Raw genomic sequence first — 25,157 nt, 5'->3', positions numbered from 1 at the left:
AATCAGATGTTTGACGTTTAGTTTCTTCTTGACCTTCTACACATGTTGATACAGATGACCCTGCTTCTGAATTAGTTTCATTTTCGATAACTTTTTCACCAAAAATGACTTGATGGATGCCTGCTTCATATTTATGGCGTTGTAATAGTCAGTAGAGTAATTTGAAACGTTTGGCGAGGTACATTTGCCTGTAGTTCATTTTCTACTGTTTTTGTTTCCTTCTGGAAATTCGCTAAGCACTCTGCTACTTATTATTGCGCACAACTATAATGGTGTGTGACAAAATCTTTTTAAAACAATAGGTTCGGTGTTCTGCTGCCGTCTTGATTTTTTTTTCTCTGCGTGCATATAAGGAATTAACGTTCTCTTCATTCCGTATATTTGTAAACAAATCGTGAAACAAATAGTTCGGGGCCACTTAGAAAACACAAAGTGAGCCGATGCAAACTGCTATTTAGAAATATTTTACAATCATTGATTTATTTTCGTGGGAGCTCCACGCAAAGACTCAAATCACGTGAAAACAGCATTGTTGCCGCTTTTACAATAAAAGACAAATCACGTGGAAACAGCATTGTTGCCGCTTTTACAATAAACAGAACTTCCGAATTCCCCACTGATTTTTTTGTATCTGACTATTCTAGAGGCGCATGTACGTTTTCTCCAGACATCGCAGTTTCGGTACCAGTTTCATATATGAGACATGCGCTTTCCTTTCACTGTAAGGAACATGGACATATTGCATGTTTTATACGTTAATTACAGGCACACGTGTGACATGTACTGTCAAGTAGGCAAAACAAATGTTTTTTTTACCTGCAATGTTACACATGCACAAGCCAGGCACTCACATTCATGTAGCATAGCCTGTTTTCGGGTCAATTTTCATATGGGTATTCTTTGGAAGGGTATCTTGTCCAACGCCTTGAATTCTTGTCGTGGTTGTGATTCTTCAAAGTCTTGGAATGAGGAAAAGTAATATATGGGAGATTATTGAGTATATCTAACAATGAAAATAACTGTTGTTTTTCGTAGAAATATACGTCACGTTCAATTTCATTTGTTTGTAGTAGTAAATGCGCGCTAAGTTCAATTTTATTTAGTAAATAAAATCACAAGATTTTCGTATTTGGGATTTGCTGAAACAATTTGAAACTTCTGGACAACGTCCTTTTTAGAGCGGAAAAATATTTTAGAGCGGGCAAAAAATATTTTTGAGCGGGCATTTCCCGCTCTAGCCCCTCCCTTGCTACGGGCCTGGACGACGTTATAAGGTCGAACCCTCTCGCACACCTCCTCCTCTACCGTTACGATGCGAGGGATGCCAACTCTATAATGCACATCCCACATCCGAATGTACTAACGATATTAAATGTGGCTATTGTTCATTACATCATTCTACTAAGGATTGTCCCAATCAAAAGGCACCACCACAATGCAGTACATGTCCTGAGAAGCATCCAACTTATAGCTACAGATGTAAGGCTAACCCACAACCCGAGCCATCCAAACCAGAACTTGTTGCACCCATCAGGTCTGCTGACCGTCCAACTCCACCTGCTAATTCTTTACTTCATCCTGTTATTGTCGAAGATCTGCTCCGCTTTCTCACAATTAGTTTACAGAACATCCATCCGTTTCTTCGCAGTCACTTTCTCAACCAAATCATTCATGCAGCTAAAATCTTGTTTAATATCCAGCTACATGCCACCTATTCTGTATCAACAGTTCATTTTCAAATCCAACCTCTTGAAGTCTACGTGTAATATGGCAGCTCCTATTTGCTGCTATTTCTGTATTTTCGTGATGGCTTACAACTTATTATTTATGAACATCCGTTCTCTATTGACACATCAAGTGCTGTTTACGCAGTTATTACTGGAAGAACATATCTCAGCTTTTGTGCTCAACGAAACTTACCTGGCTGCTTACCTACAGTGTTACATACCAAAATATAATTTACTACGCCATGATGCTCCGTCCGGACCACGCCTATATGGGGGTACCGCTTTCGGCATTAGCAGTCGTATACCATACAGCACTGTTACAATACCTCGCGATTTTAATCTGCCTGAATACAATATAGCAACTATCTACTTTCGCGATCGCACAATCACATTTGTTACAATCTATGTTCGCCCCGGAAAGATTATCAATTACGAGTTTTGTTTAAAAAGATTAAAATTAGCTATCTAAATAATTTCATTTCGGTTTAACTGTGAAATTTCTTATAAAATCCAATTATATTTTATTTATTTTTTAAGCCGATTATCTTATATCTATTAAATAAATTACAGGTTTCAATACTTCCTCCACCCATCTCTCATATGCTGGGAAATTTAAAAATATATTCATTGTGGTAAATTTAAGTAACTAAACAAACATAGCCATCCAGCTTTAACCATAAAAAAGCCCTTTACATGAAAATTATCCAGAAAGATGCCCTTAACCTGGCTTTTACAAGGGGCGTAAATAGGCATCCGGTATATTAGTATTTCAAATGAAAAGCGAAAAGAAAGAAGACGAGTGTATTTTTCTATATTTTCGACGCAGAAGAATGCCGTTACTGTTTGTGTTATACTGTACACACTTCTGCGTTTTACTAACCATGTTCAAGCCCCATTCATATTACACCATATATCGGCTAGGTCCAATGTAGCTTGAACTTGTTTTCTCTACTGCCAATGCGCCTCTTCTTCAAGGGACATTTTATTATTATTATTATTATTACACACTCAGAAACAAGGACAGAATGGCGCGAAACCTAAAAAGCTTTGGAGGATGATCCAGTAGCAACAAACAGACAAAAGGAAGGAAAAACAGTGTGGAAAATGTTTTGTAACCCAAAGTCGATGCATTTCTTCTTGCACCTGCCGGCCCTTCAAAGAAAAGTTTCTAGATATAGAGCCTAATAGTAATATTTTTCAGCTTGCTCCTTATTTTGGCTTCTGTGGTAATAATGAAAGATGCAAAGATGCATCACAATTTGCGATACATTTTTCAATTTGTATCTCATTTCCATGTTTTTGCATCGCAAATTGCAATGCGATACCGCTTAAAAAAAACGCTGATATATACACACACAGAGAGAAAAATGAAATGAAATTAAATCTTTGAGTTTTACGTCCCACGTTTATGCCGCTTAGGCTAAAGGAGGCGGTGATTATGAGAAATGAATGAAATGGTGGAATGAAGAAAGTGGGAGGAAACGGGAGAACCCCGAGAAAACCCACGCACACGGTGTTTGTCCACCAAAAAGTTCACTTGGCGGGAGCAGGGGACCCCATGCACCAGAGGTGAACGCTCTACCACTGAGCCACCGCGGCCCCTCACACACAGAGAGAGAGAGAGTGTGTGTGGATATATATAACTTTCTTAGGAAACAAATGATACAAGGTAGTCAAAAGCAAATGTTATACTGGATACCGGAAGTGACAAATAGGAACCTACAGAGCATCCTGAGACAAGACTGTCACGAAATTAAGTAGCACTGCGAATACCTTGAAAATGAATTATCCAAGATAGATGCTTGTGAAAAAGTATTGCAAAGACCTTAATCCAGCAATGAATTAACAATTGTTGATAATGGTATGTATGTGTTTCAAAAATAAATAACCCTCACCACTACACTCATGTGACCCCAATTCTCATTCTTGATATCTGACAAGGGAACCTTCCGAAAATGATAGTTGCTGTGAAAGATGTGGCCTATGCCAATTAAAAGAGCTGTAACAGAGATGAGCATTCCCCAAAAAATAGCTGCCCATAGCAATAGGTTCAAGAAATATAAGGGGTGGAAGTTCGGGAAACAGCAAGGTTGGCCAAGGGGGGGAAAAGTGCAAATTCCACAAAAAAAGGGGGGCACGGCAAAATACAATGCTGACAAGTGATGTATAGAAAGAGACTTGCCACAATAGGGAACAAATGAAGGCCACCAGTAGGGTTGACAGTGTTGCCAACTGCAATGAGAAGTACATGTTTTGCAAGAGCACTATGTGAAGTGAGTGCAATATTCAGTGTCATGTAGAACATAAGATATGGCGTGTATAATCAGTGGTACAATCTAACAAAAGAGAATAGAAAAAATAGAAGTACGAAAAATACGGAAAAGACGAAGTTGGCCATAATGCGCCACATTTGATCACGAGCTGTGCATATTAGAATGAACAAAACAAGAGAGTACCAACTATGCAAGAAACCGACGTACATAGAGTCGAAGAGAAAAACGAGTTCCAAAGTTGGCAGGACTGGCCATGGAAATCCAGACAATTCTAATATAGTTAGGCCACTTGCTTCACAAAAAGAAAATTCCGGCAAGAGGCATCATTTGTACATGCTCGTCCACATTGTACGTGCAATTGTTCGATGAGACAATGGTCCAAACAGAAGATATATTTGCAGTGAGCACAGCGGAATACTGCCAATCCGTCACACATGGTACAATGATCGCCTGTGAATGTTTCGAAACAGTACTCTAGATGTGTCGGAACCTTTGGTGGTCTTTCTACCACATATCCACACCTGTAGAAAGCAAACATAATCAAAGGTTTGATCTGCTGTGTGTTGCTGTCTGTAGTACTATCACCGCCTATATGATATATCCAGAGTGTCCCACCTAACTCTGCGACTGAAATAGTTTCAAAGCGAAAAAAATGTGACACATCCACTTGTGCAGGAATGTACCAATGTCAGCGGGCGACAAGCTTCTGTGACACGCAAGCGCCCCCAAGTCCCCCATCATAGGGTCCCAGGGGCCAACCTCAAAATTTCAAATAGCACCATCGGTCGAGTTATATTTCTTTCGATAAATCATGGAATATGCAACAACGCTTATCAGAAATATTTACTATATGGGATTTCAAAATGGCCGCCAAAAATATCTGCTCGGTGACAAGAACAACGTGCATTTTTGGTGGTCATTTTGAAGCCCGTGCTTCATATGGCAAACGTTTCTTATAGGCAGTGTTGTATCTATCCAGAGAAATATCATCCGCCCCCTGTTCCCATTTGAAATGTTGCGGTTGACCCCTCGAGCCTTATGATGGGGGCCCTGGGGGACTTGCTTCTTACAAAGTTTTCTTGGCCCGCGACAAGAGTACATTCCTGTGCAATTGGATTTGCAACACCTCTTTTCGCTTCGCAGCAATTTGAGATCACAATGTTCGATGCCATATTAAGACACAACATATATTTGTGGCGGTCATTTTGAAAAACATGCTTCATATAGCAAATGTTTCCTATATGTGTTGTTGCACATTCCATGATCTATCGAGAGAGGTGCAACTCGGTCCCTGTTGCCATTTGAAAGTTTGAAGTTTTCTCCTGTGGCCCTATGATGGGGATCCTGGGGGCACTTGCTTCTCACAGACTTTTATCACCCCCTGACATTGGTACATTCCTGCACAACTGGATCCGTTACATTTTTGTTCGTTTCTCAAATCTTTCAGGTCACAAAGTTTGGTGAGACACCCTGTATATTCCCACATACGACCCAACCATGACATAATGTTTACTTCTACTATCGGTTGTTGGCTCAACCCAACCATTTCATGTTCCCCGACTTGACATTACCTCAATCACTCTAGCAATGATGCATTCCGAGTGATGCCTGTTGCCGGAATTTTCTTTTTGTGAAGCGAGTGGTCTAACTATATTAGAATTGTCTGGATGTTCATGGTCAGTGTTGCCAACTTCGGAACTCGTTTTTCTTTTCGAATCTAGGTACATCGGTTCCCTAAATAGTCGGTGCTTCTTGTTTTGTTCATTCTAATATGCACAGCTCGTGATCAAATGTGGCGCATTATGGCCAACTTCGTCTTTTCCGTATTTTTCGTACTTCTATTTTTTCTATTCTCTTTTGTTAGATTGTACCACTGATTATACACGCCATATCTTATGTTCTACATGACACTGAATATTGCACTCACTTCACATAGTGCTCTTGCAAAACATGTACTTCTCATTGCAGTTGGCAACACTGTCAACCCTACTGGTGGCCTTCATTTGTTCCCTATTGTGGCAAGTCTCTTTCTATACATCACTTGTCAGCATTGTATTTTGCCGTGCCCCCCCTTTTTTTTGTGGAATTTGCACTTTTCCCCCTTGGCCAACCTTGCTGTTTCCCGAACTTCCACCCCTTATATTTCTTGAACCTATTGCTATGGGTAGCTATTTTTTGGGGAATGCTCATCTCTGTTACAGCTCTTTCAATTGGCATAGGCCATATCTTTCACTGCAACTATCATTTTCAGAAGGTTCCCTTGTGAGCATTTGAAATTATGAAATAAACCTTGTTCTGAGAAATCATAGGTTTAACCCTGTAGCTGTAAGAATTTCTAAAAACAAAGATAGTTAAACTAAAATTTATTGTTCCTTTGTATAACTGGGTAAAATTTACTGTTATGTCAAGGTGTAACAAACGGTTCTGCGAATTTGAAATATTTTAACAAACGGCTATAGCGAACCTGTACGAATCGGCCAAATAGCACCACTGGCTGTGTGGGCTTACGTAACCAGAGGATAAATATTTGGGAATCAAATGGTTGTGGAGAAATTCTGTAAGGAAATTGCTAGGCACCTTGTATATCACATCGTCATTAAGAAATCATGTATATCTATTAAAATGCTACAAAAGCTATAAAAATGCTTGAACTCCAACCTCTAACCTTGAATTTCAAACCTTTGACTTACGGTTATTTGTGATTTCACGTTTAACAAAGACAATATTTTGAAGTATGTGTACTTTAAATAAATTATTATTTAAATACATCTTTTTTAAAATAAAGTTTATGTTTGAAAGCTATTGTTCAAAGCCTTTGTATTTTATTAAGCCTTCTCCAAAATCAATGCAAATGAATTGTGCTGACATCTTTGGAGTTCTTTTAAACTATATGTTTGTGGACGTTTATATGTTTGTGGCCAATCCTTTCGACAATGAGATCTCGGAAACTACAGGCTCTAGAAAGATGGCGTTTTCACTGATCGATTACAAATTTTGCATAGATTGTCCAGTTCTAATTGACTATTTAAAAAAACATGGCCATTATTTCTTTACTACATTTTTACGGGTAAACTGGAAGTGTTGAAATAAAAAAAATTAAAGCATCATATTCTACGCATTATACATTCCAACACCACATTGTTGTATATACGAGTTGAATATGTCTCAGGCGTTGTTTCCTGGCCCAATAGTACTGGAAAAGGAAGGATAACCATTTCTCCAGTCTAACTAGGGATGATACCATACCTGGCCCAAGTACCTATGTAAAACCTATATATCGTCTGAAAGCTCTTGCCATGAGAAGTACGAAACCGTTTTCAAATTACGGGCAAACCCGCAAACTGACCCTATATGGGTTCAGTTTGTTGGCGTTGGTGACCCTATGTATGGTATATTCGACAGAAATAAAAATGAATATTACAATGCATCACACGTAAGCCCCTGAACCCATCATGTTCCTGTTTGGTTCACTGCTAGAACGTGACTCGGGTAAGGGTTCGATAAGATCACTTTGCACCCGTTCGTCAGTGTTGCCAACGAATTGTGATGGTAGATGGATGGTAGATGGTTTATGTACCACTCGATGTATATCCATGAAAATGCGGCATAAACATCATTCGTCACTAGAGAAAATTTATTTCGAACATATTCCTCTTCCAAGGACCCCAGTTTATCAGTGTTGCCAATCAAGTATAAAAATAAGAAATTCTAAAACACTTTCCGCACGATGAGACGTTTATACACCAAGCTTTGCAGAAACATCACACGAACTATAGGAAAAAGATGTTGAGTATGGCCGTCTCCCAACCATTCTAGGTTGTCAGTGTTGCCAACAAGTGTAAACATCACAATATTAAAAATGGCGTTAATGTCATTGAACGAATACATGACAAAGTGATAGAAGCAGCACTGGACAATGGAAAAGACAGTGTGAGTGTCTCCATCTCCCAAGCACCTCAGTGTGGCGATTATAATTAGACTTTGGTCCATACTAGATTTGTAGTATGTTAGTAAACCCACAAGCACCCATGTTGTCATGATTGAAAATGCGGTAGACTTCAAGCGAAAATCTTGAATGTTCGCCTTGATTGGCAACACTGCAACACTGGGATGCTTGGGAGACGGGAACATACACTGTTTTCCATTGTCCAATGCGTGCTTTTGTCACATTTGTCATATATTCTTCCAATGTCAGTCACGCCATTTCCAACATTGTGATGTTTACACTTGTTGGCAACACTGACAACCTAGAATGGTTGGGAGACGGCCATACTCAACATCTTTTTCCTATAGTTCGTGTGATGTTTCTGCAAAGCTTGGTGTATAAACGTCTCATCGTACGGAAAGTATTTTACAATTTCTTATTTTTATACTTGGTTGGCAACACTGATAAACTGGGGTCCTTGGAAGAGGAATATGTCTGAAGTAAATTTTCTCTAGTGACGAATGATGTTTATGCTGCGTTTTCATGGATGTGCATCGAGTGGTACATCAACCATCTGCCACGTTGTATTTACAATTCGTTGGTAACACTGACGAAATGGGTACGTTCGGGTGCAAAGTGATATTATCAAACCCTTACCAGAGTCACGATCTAGCAGTGAACCAAACAGGAACATGATGGGCTCAGGGACTTACGTGTGATGCATTGTAATATTCATTTTTATTTTTGTCGAATATACCATACATAGGGTCACAAACACCAACAAACTGGACCCATATAGGGTCAGTTTGCGGGTTTGCCTATGATTTGAAAACGGTTTCGTACTTCTCATGGCAAGAGCTTTCAGACGATATATAGGTTTTCCCCAGGTACTTGGTCCAGGTATGGTATCATCCCTAGTAAGATGAATCTTTATTTTTAGAGTGCTTTGTCCAATGAGCACCATATATAACTGACATTATAATTAATTATGTGTGTAGAGTATTTGCTTATTGCATACTGCATACAAGAAGAAAGAAAACACTGGTCATATATGATTTAGGGACTCCAACCGGAAGTAGGCTTATATTTTGCAAACGGTGAAAGATATTGAGAAAAAATAATCGAAAAAATCTCCCCTTTGTGATACTCCTTGCCGATTTCTTTCTTATCAAGACGTCTTTCACTTGTCTGTAAAGGGACATGTACAGATGTTGTGAGGCATGAGAACATTTGTGCTCATATGCGAATGATGCGCTGTGTAGAGAGCGCAGGTTCAGCTATTATAGTCTATCTATTAAAATGCTACACTAGTAACAAAAGCGCCTGAGCTTCAACCTATATAAACTTTAATTTCAAACCTTTAATTTACGGTTATTTGTGATTTCACGTTTAACAGAAATATTTTAAACAATGTGTACTTTAAATAAATTATTTAAGTAGATCTTTTTCATATAAAGTTTTTTTTTAATTATAGTTTAAAGCCTTTGTGTTTTAATAAGCCTTTTCCAAAATCAATGCAAATGAATTGTGCTGACATCTTTGGAGGTCTTTTAAACTATACGTTTGTGGACGTGTATATGTTTGTGTCCAATCCTTTCGACAATGAAATCTCGGAAACTACAGGCTCTAGAAAGATGACGTTTACACTGATCGATTGCAAATTTTGCATAGATTATCCAGTTCTAATTGAATATTTAAAAAACATGGCCATTATTTCTTTATTACATTTTACGGGTACACTGGAAGTGTTGAAATTAAAAAAGAAAAAACTAAAGCATCATATCCTACACATTATACATTCCAATACCACATTGTTGTATACATGGGTTACATACCTCTCAGGCGTTTGTTTCATGGCCAAATGATAATGAAAAACGAAGGATAGCCATTTTCCCACTCTAACAGTAAGTTGAATCTTTATTGTTCGGAGTGTTTTGCCCAATGAACACCATATATATCACTGATTATAATTAATTGTGTGTTTAATGTATTTGCTTATTTATTTATTTATTTATTTATTTTGCGTTGAAGAGACCACAGTATTGTACATTTGTACATGCGGTATAGAGCATGTCAAATTCTATTATTGTCTATATAATAAACTACTACTATAGTTCCTTATACATTACATTAGTTTTACAACATGATACATATATATACATAGAAATACCATACCTTATCTATTCATCTACCTGGTTTTATTCATAGTGCGAGAATCTAGAGTTTTTTTTCATTACATTATGCTATCTTCATTTAGTATTTAGGAAACACGTATTCAAGATATTTGATTATAATAGTATATAAATAAATATGACTACTTATGTAATAATAAAATAAAATAAATATCTTACTATTGATTCATACAACTACAAGTTTCTAGCTTGAGCATGTTCATAAAATTCCGAGACAGTATAAAAGCAGTGCTCTTGTAGGTACTTTGTTAGTCTTTGTTTAAAAAGGTGATCAGATTCTGAGTTTCTTATGTTGATGGGCAAGCTGTTGTAAATTTGTATTCCTGTATATTTTGGACCTTTTTGGTAAAGTGCTGTATTATGAATGGGAATTGCAAAATCGCTTTTGTTTCTGGTATTGTATGTATGAATGTCACTGTTGCATTTAAGAGACGGTTTCAGGTATTTTCTTATAAAGATTGCCGTTCGTATTATATAAAGGCAAGGCAGTGGGAGAATTTTAAGCACACGGAATATTCTTTTGCATGATACTCTTGATTTTGTACCTTTCATTGTTCTCAGTACCCTTTTTTGAATCTTAAAAATTCTCTTACTTTCTGCTGCGTTTCCCCAGTGTACTATTCCATACGTAAGTAGACTCTCACACTGACTATGATAAATTACTTTTAATGCTGGTATGTTGAATGATGTTTTCACACTTTTTAAGGCATAGTGCACCTTACAAAGTTTCTTTTGGAGTACAGATACGTGCCTATCCCACGTTAGTGTATCACTTACCCAGAGTCCTAGAAATTTCGTTGCTTTAACGTTATCTATAAATTTATTTTTAATAGATATGATTGAATTATTTACATTTATATTTCGAGAGTGATGAAAGTTTATTACTGTAGTTTTATCGGTATTTAATTTTAATTTATTATTTTCAAGCCATGAGTTTAATTCTTCTATTGTTTGTTCGATACTAACTTTCATTTTAATGTCAGTGTATTCAGTAATGGCTAGACTTGTATCGTCAGCAAACATGGTTGGTTTGGCTGTTTTTATGTAAGCTGGAAGATCATTGATGAAAATTATAAAGAGAGTAGGGCCTAAAATCGAGCCTTGTGGCATCCCATATTTTATTGGTTTGATGTCAGAGGTATATTTGAAACTTGTACCCCGCTGATCCGTGTAATCAATTTCTACGGCTTGATTTCTATCTTCTAAATAGCTTTGGAACCATTTATTTACAATTCCTCTTACACCGATATTGTTTAGTTTTTCGAGGAGTATATGATGATTGATGCGAAACAAGGTCGAATGCCTTAGTTGTCAAGAAAAATGCCAGTACATTTTTTCCTGTCGTCTAATGCGTCCCGAATATAATCGAGATAATTAAATATCGCTGTCTCAGTTGACTTTTTGCGTTGGAAACCATTTTGAGCAATGTATATTATATTTTTCCAAGAAGCTTACTATACGTTTTTGCATAGTTGATTCGATGATTTTTGAAAAGGGAGAAAGTAAGGCAATGGGTCTATAGTTTTCTACCTTATACCTATCATTTTTTTTTATGAATTGGTTTAATTCGTGCTAATTTTAATTTTTGAGGAAACTGTCCTGATGAAAATGAAAGATTTATAAGATATGTCAAAGGTTCCTCTATATAAGCGGAACTTTTCTTCACTATTGTCATTGGAATGTTATCAAAACCTACGGACCATTTGTCTTTTTGCTTTGAAATTATTTGAGCAACTTCATTAGGTACAGTAGTTGAAGAAACATCGTCTTTTGTAGGCTATCTTCCGTAGATTTTATTTTGAATTTAGTACCCGTTACACTTTTATTTCCGATTTCAGTAAAATAGTTGTTCATAATATTAGCAACTAATACTGGGTCAGTTATTTTAGTATCTACATGATTCAATTCATTTGTTTCCTATCTCCCTAGAAGATGCTTTATTATTTGTTTCACTTTTTACTATTTTCCAAAGTGTTTTTGATTTATTTTTTGAACGCTCTATTTGTTTGTCATATTCCATTCTTTTAGCCATTTTTATTACACGTCTATATATGTGCTTGTAATTCGCGTAATATCTATTAAGTTCCGGGTTCGATAACTCTTGTTTGACTCTTTGTGTCAGCTCTCTAATTGTTTTGCTGGATTTCTTTATTTCTGAAGTTATCCACGACTTTGTCTTCTGTGTGTAAATTTTATGAGTGGTAGTCGGGAATGCTGCATTAAAATAATTACTACATACAGGGGTGCCCACAAGGGGGGGCTATGACGCAAACTGCGTCATTGAAATATTTGGGGGGGGTTAAAATCTATATAAATATGTTTGATGAGGGGGGGGGGTAAAATTAATCGAAAAGAAGATTTTTTTATGGAAGAACACATACGGATAGACAATGGGGGGGGGGGTGCGTCATAGACATAAGGGGGGGTGGGCACCACTGCTACATATATTAAGGAAATATTCCCAGGCTTTACCTACTGTAGTTTGCTTGTAGATATCCTCCCATGTTTCACCGCTTAAGAGATACTGTATGCAAGAAGAAAGAAAACATTGATCATACATGAATTAAAAACTCGAACCGCAAGTAGGCTCAAATCTTGCAAACGGTGCGAGATATCGAAAAAGTAATAAAAAAACTCCCCTGTATGGTATCTCTTGTCAATTTTTTTTATCAAGACGTCTTTCACTTGTGTCTGTAAAGGAACATGTACAGACGTGAAGAATAACAAGAAGATTCATGCTCATATGTGAATGATGCGCTGTGTAGAGAGCACAGGTTCAGCTAGTAACTTTTTATTAAAATAATAAGTAAAAAATTGTTGTGCGTCTTATTAAAACGTCTGGGAGCGAACAAGAATTTTTTTTATCAAATCTACGCATTTCTTTGCAAACCAACAACTGACAAGATTGACTTCATAGAGCGCCAATACTTTTACAGGGCGCCGCGTCGTTTATTATTCTCCAACACTTTCTGGTTGGTCATTCGATGCCCTCTTGCTATCAGTGCTCGGGACGACGGGCCTGATGCCCCCTCCCCCTCGTAGGTACGGCTCTGATCATAGGGTACAGTTATGGGGCGTTTACACTTGGTCGATTTAGTCGCACAGCTAAATCGACTCGCTGCATTTGCCACTAAATCGAAGCAACTAGGCCGAATCAAATCGATGAATGTGTTCAATTGTTTCAACCACAGAAAATAGAACGTCTTTAAATTCAGTTGCCAATCGATTAGTCGCCTTCGATCAACAAGCGATTAAGTTGAAGTCCCGTTTACACGGTCGATTAAGTTGAAAGTGACGTCAATTCAACTGAATCGAACGCAAATCGACTAAGTGTAAACGCCCCATTAGTGTTGCCCACGAGACAATACAATTTTTTTTTTAATCTCATCTCGTATTTTTTGTCGAATTGTCGCCTCGTCTCGATTCTCAGAAAGATTTTCTTGTCTTGTCTTGAAAATCTTATTGTCTTGTTTTTATTTTCCACTTTTTGTATGGCATTGTTTTCTACTTAATTTCATCTAGGAAAGTACCAGAACGTTTCCGCGTAACGATGGTTCAGAAAAGCTGTAGTACGACAATAATTAAACCATATTTAATATTGAAGTATATTGTGTTATGATTTAAGTATCTTTAAACTTTGATAAATCCTCTTCATTGTGTTTGCACGATCGGTTTATCAATTTATAGTTTTCTTTACTATGATTCATCTAATTAGAACACTGTACGAGACTCGAACAATTTCTCGTTTCGACACCTTTTTAGTAGTATTTTGCAGTAGTATCTATTTTAGGGAGTAATTTTAGTAAAAATGAAATGAAATTAAATAACTTAATCTCCCACGATTACCCCCGTTTAGGCTAAGGGAGACGGATGATTAAAGAAAGTGAATAATAATGGATTAATTGTAGAATCAGAATGTGGAAGGAAACGGAGTAAACCCATTGACATGATGTTCACTATAAACTTACTCAATAATTATTGCGTCATTAGCTATTGATTCAATAATTATTGCGTCATTACCTATAGATTCAATAATTATTACGTCATTAGATATTGATTCAATAATTATTGGGTCATTAGTTTTTGATTCAGTAATTATTGCGTCATTAGATATTGATTCAATAATTATTGGGTCATTAGTTATTGATTCAATAATTATTGCATCATTAGCTATTGATTCAATAATTATTGCGTCATTAGCTATTGATTTAATAATTATTGCATCATTAGTTATTGATTCAATAATTATTGCGTCATTACCTATAGATTCAATAATTATTACGTCATTAGATATTGATTCAATAATTATTGCGTCATTAGTTATTGATTGATTCAATAATTATTGCGTCATTAGTTAATGATTCAAAAATTATTGCGTCATTAGCTATTGATTCAATAATCATTGCGTCATTGAGTTATTTAATAATAAGTAATTTCGAAAAAAATGATTCTTTTTAGGTTCGTTCTGGCAGTTTTCTTCAGTCTTTCTCAACTGTTTATGTATGAAATATGATGAAAATTATTGCAGACTCATTACAAAATCTCGTTCGAAAAGAAATTAACCCCAGCACTTAATCGATCTGGTCCTGCATTTTTCGATTGATTCATTAATTAACTGATTGGAGTTTTCAAGAAATCAATTTAACGTTCAGTTTCAACATCGAGACTGAATGAAATGGCACTATTTTCAAGAGAAATTGTGCGTACAGTACTCCACACGAAACATTTTAAGAGTAAAAATTGCACACCTTTTGACCGAAAGATTCTTTGGCAAGACATGTTATAAGATAGCAATAATCAAAAGAGGTTTGGTTGCTCTCGTTCTGGGAATTTCGATGTTATTCTTGCAGTGGGCGACCAGTTACAGCAATAGTGGAGGATATTCTTGGTTAAATTCGAACAAGACCAACGTGCAAGAAGTTATGACAATGACCTAAACTTCCATATTACCAAACTGTTAAATCATTTGAAGAAAGATGAGTACAAAAACAGGCCCAACGGTTATGTGCCACATGACCTGATTCAAAAATATTTATTCCGACCTTTCATCTGCGAATCCGTACTGAAACGTAACGGACTCGAGCCATTTTCGAAGCATTTAATCACGAATGATGAAAAGTGGATACGCTACAACAATATGCGAGAAAGCTCGTGGTCAAAGCAAGAAGATCTACAGTTCGTGGCAAAGCCCACGCTGACATCCAGGAAGTTTGGTGGTATTAAAAAGAGCATCATGCATCACGAGCTGCTGCCGTCGGACAAAAACGATAGATTTGGTCCTGTGTTGTCAACAAGTAGCGCGAGTAACTCTAGCAATTCAAAGGAAATGGCTGAAACTGGTCAACAGAAAGGATGTCGTATACCACGCTGACAATGACAGACTGCATATACCTTAACGACGAATCAGAAATTGAAAGAACTTGGCTTGGACGTTTTAATGTATCCACTGTATAGCCCTGACCTGGCACTTCAGATTATAATTTGTTGCTGTAGTTTCTAAAGAGATCTGTGCAAAACACATGTCACTTTCTTTTTCTTTCTTTTTTCTTTCTTTTTTTTAAATATAGAAACAACATAAGTTCCAGAGCAACGGAATTACGATGTTGCCAGAAAAATGGCAGAAGGTCGTCGCATAAAATAGTGCATGTATAATTTCATAATGTTTATTTTCAAATAACTATAAACGCCTTTTCAATTTTGACCTCCAAAGGCTAAATACTTTTTAGACAACCTGATATAAATGAATATTTAGAAGAAGTTCTTCACAGCTTACAACGGTGCATAGGTTAATTAAGAAAATTGTATTATTAGAGTTGTCTTGACTACTATCCATTTCATAAAGATAGGCCCCTGACTTCGTGGTGCTGCCATGACGTTCAGTCAAAACTTATATTGCATTGTCGTACCTCGTTGGAATTGGTGGAATATTGTCTTTTCAATACTTAAGACATAAAAATTTTCTTTGTACTATGTAGTGAGAAAAAAATAAAAAATAATGAAAAAGTGCGTATTTTTTCGTACTTTTTTGGTAGATCAATGTTTATAGGACTATATCTCAGAAAAGAGATCACGTGAAACTTTTTGTATAATTAAAACAAATGCACGACGCTCTGATCTCCTTTACCATGGTAGGTAGAGAAACGTACAAAACACTGTTCGAAAATTTGGAAGTCTAGTGTTCCAAATATTTGAAACTATTAACAAATAAGGTTTAGTTGGTAGAGTATTTATTTTTTTTAAAAAAAAGAAATTTACTTCAACATATTCTCTGCGTTAAGCGGTGAGCCATGTTGCAGCCGAATCTTTAAATTCCCCGCGCTTATATGAAGATACAGCATACAGTAAGTGGAAGTGCGGCACCGCTGTCGTACAGTGTTGTCGCGTTCAGGAAGCCTGTAGCGCGAAGCCGCCTTCATAAAGAATGTAATAGGAAAAAGTATTTATTATAATATTTCACAACATCATAAAAATAATAATAATGCATTACACATCTCAATGTAATCAAAATAAAACGTTCAAGTAAAACATCCAAAAACTCATCTCTTAATCTGGGGCCGCGGTGGCTCAGTGGTAGAGCGTTCACCTCTGGTGCTTGGGGTCCCGGGTTCGATCCCAGCCCCCGCCAAGTGAACTTTGTGGTAGGCAAATACCGTGTGCGTGGGTTTTCTCGGGGTTCTCCCGTTTCCTCCCACTTTCTTCATTCCACCATTTCATTCATTACTCATTATCCTTCATTACTCATCTCCTTTAGCCTAACCGGCATATCCGTGGGACGTAAAACTCACAGATTTTCATCTCTTAATCTATTTACTTCATTCACTTTCGTAATGGGTTTGTTGACTCATCGCTACTCCTGCTATCTTCCTGAACACTTATTAACAATGGCTCCATTTCTACCTCAAGATCTATCAGTATACACACTTTCCAGCTTAGGAACATGTTAAAGGTTAAAAAGATATGTAGCCTTGGCAAGCACGTGTTCACCCAAGTTCTGCGATCAATTCCCCTGCCGAACAGAATGGGTCCTTTGTTTTGTTTCAACGAAAGAAAACAATGTAATGAGTAGCTGACGAGGGCTGTATTTGCGTCTAATCACGTCGCACTGATTACGTTTTCAACACTTCCTTCGGTTCGTAGGCGTCAAAAACTTACACACGCATATATATATATATATATATATATATATATATATATATATATATATATATATATATATATATATATATATATATATATATATATATATATATATATATATATGGATATTCCTTTACGAGCGGCGGTTTTACAAAAAGATGAGGCAAAATTTTTAACGATTATGGAATTGCAGAACTGATGAATGACTCCGACTCAGACGGTTATGAGTTAGTAATGAATAGTAATGACATTGATTATTCTGTGCTCAGTGGCGTATTCGGGAGTGAACAAGGTAGTAACTCGGTTTCAAGTGAACCTGAGGCTGCGACGGGAAAGAGAGAAAAAAACGTGTCGTTCCTATTCAAAGACAGATTCTGATGTAGCTTGGAGCGATAAAATTCAAGTAAACGCAAAACCCCTGTTTAGTGGTGTCCCGGGAATTGATCAAAATGCTGGGCTATCTACAGAGTATTCCGCATATAAAGTGTTTCAGCTGTTTGTACCGATGAAGTTTTATAGTTTAAAAAAATTGATTTTGAATTGAATGTCATGTTCAGCAGTGAGGCTACATGAGACGTGGACCTACTGATAAACGTGGAATCCAAACTACAAGTACGTAGCATCCGCAAGGTGAAAGGAAGTTTTTAATAAATATTAGCGTTTATTGCAGGAATGCAAATAACCTTTCGCCCGGGGCTTGTGGTTCATCGGTGCGGCCGAGTATTTAATATCATATAGAAGTTAAGTAAATTATTTTTATTTTGTGATCTAGTAACTTTTTTCTTGGGCGAGTAAACTTTTGTTGCTTATTTGTATCCCTGGTTTATTGCCTGATATATAAAGTCGGACTTTGCGTGGGAAAGTGCTTCGAAATGTACAACACTAAAGAGAAGTACTGGGACTCCTAAATTTGAAAACAGACTTTCTGTGAAGTGTAAACTCAATATTACATATCAACTAAGGTTGTGTCGTATAATAAAGTTTGTGCTTGTATTTGTTTCTGTGCAAGTGTATTTTGTACTGCGTGCAGTAAGTGAAAAACTGACAAAAAGCAACAAATTTTCGAGGACCATCACATGCAAATCCAAAGAAAATAAGAGTTCGCTTTTCTAATTTTGAACACTTGGCACATTTACTGTATATCCTGTTAATTTCTAAGAAATTGATTCAAAATCTGTGGAGATATAACATTTTAAAAGTATTTAAAAAGTGCCGGACAGTGTGCATGACAAGTTTAAATACCAGTCCGGCAGAGAGTGTATAGGGCCAGGAAAATGTGGCAACGTAGCACTCCGTATAAACTGCGATAGGAAAGGGCGCAAAGCTGAGAAAATCACAATGTCATATTTGTGATTGTTTATCTTTTAAAACAAGTCAAAACAGTTCGGTTGAAAAAGAATATACAGTTCGGTTATATACTTTAAGATTTTTCTAAAAGTTTTTTCAGATTGTAAATACACCGCAGCAATTTAGAGATAATGATGTCTCACTTTTTACTGAATAACAAGAAAATTACTAGGTGTTGAGTAATGAAATTTTCAGAACTTACAGGTAATATATGCATCTACATATCGTGCACAGGAAATTATTTCATGTTATCTCCTTTCCGAGATATAGTCCTATAAACATTGCTTTACTAAAAAAGTACGAAAAAATACGCACTTTTTCATTAATTTCTATTTTTTTTCTCACTACACAGTACAAAGAAAATTTGTATGTCTTAAGTATTGGAAAGACAACATTCCAACAATTCCAACGAGGTACGACAATGTAATATAAGTTTTGACTGGACGTCACGGCAGCACCGCCAAATCAGGGGCCTATCTTTATGAAATGGATAGTAGGACCAGGGGCAAAACTGGATCTGAAAAGGTAGGGGGACGCTTGACGTTACGCTGTCCCTAGTGTTTATTTTTGCCAATTGTAATTGTTTGGGAAGTGGAAGGACGCCATAAATATTTTTTGGAAGTGAGGTAACGATGTTCCCCCGCACTTTTACCCCTGACCAGGACGAGTCCTTAGATTTCTAATAGGGATGTGTTTATCCCGAGATTCACCTGCTACAGAAGATCCGTGGACTGGCTACAGGCTATCAACTGTTATAGGTACCGTGTCTGCCAACTATGCATAAAAAAGAAATTATCGTTCTTATTATCTGCCCAAGTTTAATTATAACAATACACTTCTTACGTTCTGCGCAAAAAAAAAAAAAAAAAAGATAATGAAATAAATTTAATGTGAATAAATGTGTATTGACCTTGAAAATTATTATATTATTACCGTAATCTCCTTTCTTCGTATATTATGTTTAGAAGTGTTGAGTTCTCATACTTTTTAACACGCAACTATGTGTCGTAACATATGTAATACTTAAAACTGTCTTGCCCCATCTCGCAGTATTATACCGGTTTCAGTAATGTAAAATGGTTCTGAGAGCTCATAGATACGCTTCGCCCTCGGATAACCTCTACGAGAGACATAACTTTAGGAGCCAACTATGTTCTACATGCGGTAAGCTAGTTAAAAAGAGTCAAAATAGCTTTTTCTTCTTTTAATATATGTTCTTTACATTTCAATGCTAACAAATTGGTAACAAATTCAGATACAACTAAATTATTTTAAGAGGTTAATTTCAACATTTGTTAGCAAATGATAAGTAGTTACTCTAAATAAGGAACTGGTGTCATCTTATATATAAAAGAGAACGCACAAATCCTTTGTTCCCTCATCACGCTAATACGGCTGAACCAATTTCTTTCATTTTTGGGGGGTTATTAGGATTTGGACCCTAGATGGTTTTTATCATATCACTTTAATTTTTAATTACCAGTGTCTTGAGATAATTGACCATTCAAGTGTCCATAACGTACAAATCCTTTGTTAGTTCATCATAGGTAAAAATAAACGTATTTATATGCAACCCGCATGACCGTGTCACTCGGCGGGTTAACATAAATGACAGGCGATATAATGTTAACATTTACTGCAATCTACTATGGTTTTTATCATATCACTTGAAAGCGAAAAAGTAAAAATTATCTAAGTAACAAAGTTTATTGCGTTCCGGGGTGACCGCAGCGAAGCGGGGTGAACGCTGCTAGTCATAAATGTATGAAGGAAGTCATACAATGTTTGTAAAAATGGTATATATATACACCATTTTTACAAACATTGTATGACTTCCTTTATATATATATAAACGGTGGCCACAAAGTGGGCGCAGCTTGGTCAAACTAGAAAGGAAATGTTTCACGCTGTTGAGAGATCTATGTTAAAACAATCAGCAGAACTTGGTACTTTTCATTCGGCCACGATGAAACACATGAAACTTGATTTTAAGTGCCAGTTCTTGTCACGTTAATGAACTCACTGATGCTGATATGGATATCCGTAAAGTAGCTTGTGATATACTCCTTGCAGCAAGCAGAACGAACGTTCCCGTGATACTGATCTGTTCACAGAAGAATGTGCTATCTATCGGAGTATGCATTCATGCAATATCCCTTTTAGACTTACGAAAACCCATGTTTTTTTTATAGTCTTGGAAATTAACCCATAGCACTCTAGGCAGAATTGGGGAGCAGCCCGAATTATCTCCGGAAAACATCACGGATAATTCAGCAGTGCTACGATAATTAGTCCTCTACACGTGAACTATCATATACGTGATCATATCGCTGGAATAATAAACTCTAGTAGCTATCTAAGTACTCTAGTAGGTAATGATAATGAATTTTCATTATCGCGTACCCATATACCGTGCGTTCCACGAATAACACTAAGGTCCACCTCCTGAAGAAACCAAGGCAGATAGAAACATGAAACCTTTTGGAACCTTCAAAGGACATAAGGAGAATCCCCCACAATGGGGACTAAAGGGAGGTTACTGGGGGTAACTCAAAAATTTTGGTGGCTCAGTGGTAGAGCGCTCACCTCTGGTGCTTGGGGTCCCGGGTTCGATCCCAGCCCCCGCCAAGTGAACTTTGTGGTGGACAAACACCGTGTGCGTGGGTTTTCTCGGGGTTCTCCCGTTTCCTCCCACTTTCTTCATTCCACCATTTCACTCATTTCTCATAATCACCGTCTCCTTTAGCCTAACCGGCATAACCGTGGGACGTAAAACTCAAAGATTTCATTTCATTTTTTCTATTAAAATATGTACCTCAAAAAGATACCGTTAAATGATGTGCTTGTATGTCAAAAATAAAAAGGTGATTATATGACGAACATTTTACTTTCATCTGAGGGGGCCCCTAGTCAATATCTGCCCCGCGGCCCCACCTGGCCTTGTTACGCCACTCGAAGTAAGGCATCGTAAACCTCCCCTACTTGATATCTAACGTAAGTAGAGTCAGAGCATCAATTCGACTCTCCTTCCTTGTGGTGCTTAATGGTTTTAAAGTGAGACTACTAATATGCTCCTTTAGTATGGCCCAACGTTGAACTGATGCCGAGAAAAGTTATGAACTTTTTTAACTATATATATATATATATATATATATATATATATATATATATATATATATATATATATATATATATATATATATATATATATAAAATGAAACTGCGTACTAAGATGCTGTGGCTGCATCGTTAAAGACAAGGTTTAGTGAATGACTACTGCAAGGAACAGAGAAGACTCGGGAATTTATTTCTAAAATTCTCTTCTGAATACCTGGATGTTTGCCTTTCATGTTGGAATCATTGTCATATCCTTGGCCCCTCATGTCTTCGATAGGGATGTTCATTTCCTTTAGGTGTTTAATTATTTCTTCTGTCAGTCCTAGTGTCTGTTATCGGTACGGAACCAAGAAAGTGTTAGCAAATTTTTACGAGGCATTCTCCATTATTATGTGTAACTTGTACACAACGAACGATTATTGTCATTTGCTCTGTAGCACAAATACGGCAACGGAAATATTGTATGAGATACCTGTGGCTAGTAGTTTTTGATAACTAAAAATGAAGGAAATGTTCTGAATTACATGAATATTATCCTGAATGTGAGTGAAGTATTCTCAGTTGAACAAAATTTTATTTTTCTATGTGGGTCTACTACGAAGCATTATATTTTGATAATATTCTTTTCTTTCTTAAATTTTGTCGCCCATTATAGTTGCCGCCTTGGGTGGTGGCACGGCTCGAGCCGCCCTCGCGCCGGCCCTGTTTTTTATTATCCAGTATATGTCCTATATCAAGAATTCAATTCTTTTCTTTTCTTTCTTTACTTTAGTCAGTACAAAGTATTCAAACTATTCGAGAAGTGGGCAACAATTGATCATAGCTTAACATATTCCTTGAGTTTGAATTTCTGTAAAAATTTGTTTCTGTAAACATCACTCGGTAACAGTGTAATTTGAAACGGATGCCAATATACCAAGTAATGTAAATAGGTAACTTTTTTCTTGTTGAAAGTGCTTCGCGTCAAGTATTTACTATTTAACACAACAATTAGTGACTTTCCTTTTAGGATTATAGTTTTCCTTAAACACTTTTAACGATTGTTACGAGAAATTGTTCTTGCTTAATGTTTATAAAGATCCTTCCGAAGAATAAATATGTTATAAGACAGTAAAAGTGTTATACGTTAGTTATAGAATTTTTGTAAGGTAACAATGCTAAAATTTGCTAAGCTGTGCAAGTTTGCAAGCACAAAATGTTATCTTATTTATTTATTTTGCGTTCGCAGTATTGAACAGTTGTACATGCAGAATAGAACATGTCAATATATTTCTATATCAATAACAAAGATATTTCGTATACATCTTATTACTAATAGACCATACATCTTTTTTTTTTAGGTGAGTTTTTATAAAACATCCACATGGTTTGATACACAGTACAAAAATTCTAATTTTACACATTTAACTTACATATTACTGACACATATTCATACATATCTACTTGTTGTATAATTTACAGTTGTCAGTTTCATTATGATAACTTTATAGTTACTAGCTTTTCATTTAATTGTGGTTTTACAAGTTTCTTGTGTATGTTCAGAGCATTCAGGCTGAGAATAAAAGTAATATTTCAATAGTTATCGTGTTAGTCTTTCCTTGAAAATTTTTATCTGATTTGGAATCTCTTATATTGTTAGGTAATTTGTTGCATATTAATATTCCTCTATGCTTAAGGCCTTTTTGGTAAAGTGCTGTACTATGTGTAGAAATAGCAAAATCTTTTTTATTTCTATAATTGTACTTCACAATTGCACTTTAGTTGGAAATACACAGAATTCCAGAAAAGAAAGAAAAAAACGAGAAAAAGTAGCATAAAACATGTTGCATCGTAAATATATGGTTACCATATGAACTTTCTGCACGGACTGCCCGTTTTCAGTTCCTGCTGAGTGCTAATATGCTCAGGATTCTACGTTAAGATATAGATGCGTGTTTTATATTAACCTTGGTGCTGAAATGGACTTTAAGCTCTAAACCACCACTAACATACAATATTGCGTAAAGAATGTAAGTTGTATTTCCATCGGGAATCGAAAATATAGACCAGGTGATCAATATATATATATATATATATATATATATATATATATATATATATATATATATATATATATATATATATATATATATATGTATGCGCTTTGAATCAGCAACAGGGGAAACCTTTAATAAGAATGGTAAAATAATGTCTGTGTGTGTCATCAGATTTTTGCATAGAAAAAAAAATCATCTAGAGTTATCAAATTTTGTACACAAATAGATTTTCAATAGATCTAATGAAAAACCAAGCTCTATTTTCGATTTTCGAAGAGTATTTTCTAGGAGTCAAAATGCATGCACTTTCTTGGTGTTTTTAGAACACTTGCTCTATATGCAGCCAACATTACCTGTTGTTTTTAGCTGTGTGGGTTTACATAACAACAGAGGATAAATATTTGGGAATCAAATGGTTGTAGGGAAATTCTTTGAGAACATTCTCCTTCCTTTTTTTTTTTTTTTTTTTAAATCCAGGTTTTGAATTAAGACTGAGAACGAAGGATGAATACTTTTTAAATCCAACTCGGTAACGACCTGTGCTTAGAGCTGGTAAATAATAAGAATATAATATAGTATGTAAATTATTCAGTTTTGATTATCATCTGTAATTTATTTATTTATTTTAGTTTTGTCGCTGCTATTGGTGATCATCGGGTTCTGTATAATTGGAAGCATACTGTTGGGAGTTACCGACGTAGCAAACAGCATTCTTCTTCAGGTAATAGTATACTACTATAATGATATAGCTGTTGTAGATAAGGTGAGGTTCTAAATGCATCCATTTATTACTATTTTCACGTATAACTTTGCATTATTCGGCTTTCATTGTAAGGAACTATCTGCGTGGAAAGAAAGTAACATGAAAAAATAATCGAAAACGATTGATATTATTGTCCAATTCATAGTTGCATCATTAAAATGAATTGTGATATACTCGATGCCACTTTACCAAGTTCATCCCCTTCGCCGTCGAGGATGAAGAGTGTGTTCGTAGGAAGAGATTATAACACGAGTGGTTCGTGTTCTTGTTCGGTACGCCTTACTAATGGTGGTTTTAGTGGTTAGAATTCGTATGAGCTACTGCACCAGATTGCAACTTGAGATGAGTCCGAACCAAACTGAGATATCCGCGTACCCACCTTCAGTGACACGCCTGCTTCGCATACACTCTAGTGCTATGATATTACCTACTGAATTCTTACCGTTCTGGTAGTGATCGAAGCGAGAAACATGCATTACAACTGAAAACAAGAAATATACATGTAAATGATTTTACTCAAGCACATTTTGTTAATATGATTATTAATGACACCTTTTGAAATTTTGAATTTTAGATTTTTCTTTTTATCATTTTAACACAATGAATTTAAGCCCATGTATTTACTAATAAAAAAATAAAA

The 25,157-nt window shown here is 36.1% G+C and overlaps 1 protein-coding gene across 1 annotated transcript in view; it reads left to right on the top strand.

The window, feature by feature from the left end:
• Positions 1-25,157, top strand: part of LOC145662516 (scavenger receptor class B member 1-like) — a 159,192-nt gene that overhangs the window by 84,121 nt on the left and 49,914 nt on the right. The window contains exon 2 of the mRNA XM_081728168.1: positions 24,384-24,475. Coding sequence (XP_081584294.1) covers positions 24,384-24,475 — 92 coding nt within the window. The remainder of the gene's footprint in view (positions 1-24,383; positions 24,476-25,157) is intronic.

Source organism: Thermobia domestica, chromosome 10 (genome assembly GCF_964235325.1).
Source record: "Thermobia domestica chromosome 10, izTheDome1.hap1.1, whole genome shotgun sequence".
Taxonomy (NCBI): Eukaryota; Metazoa; Arthropoda; class Insecta; order Zygentoma; family Lepismatidae; genus Thermobia; species Thermobia domestica.
This window is presented reverse-complemented; position numbering and strand designations above follow the sequence as displayed.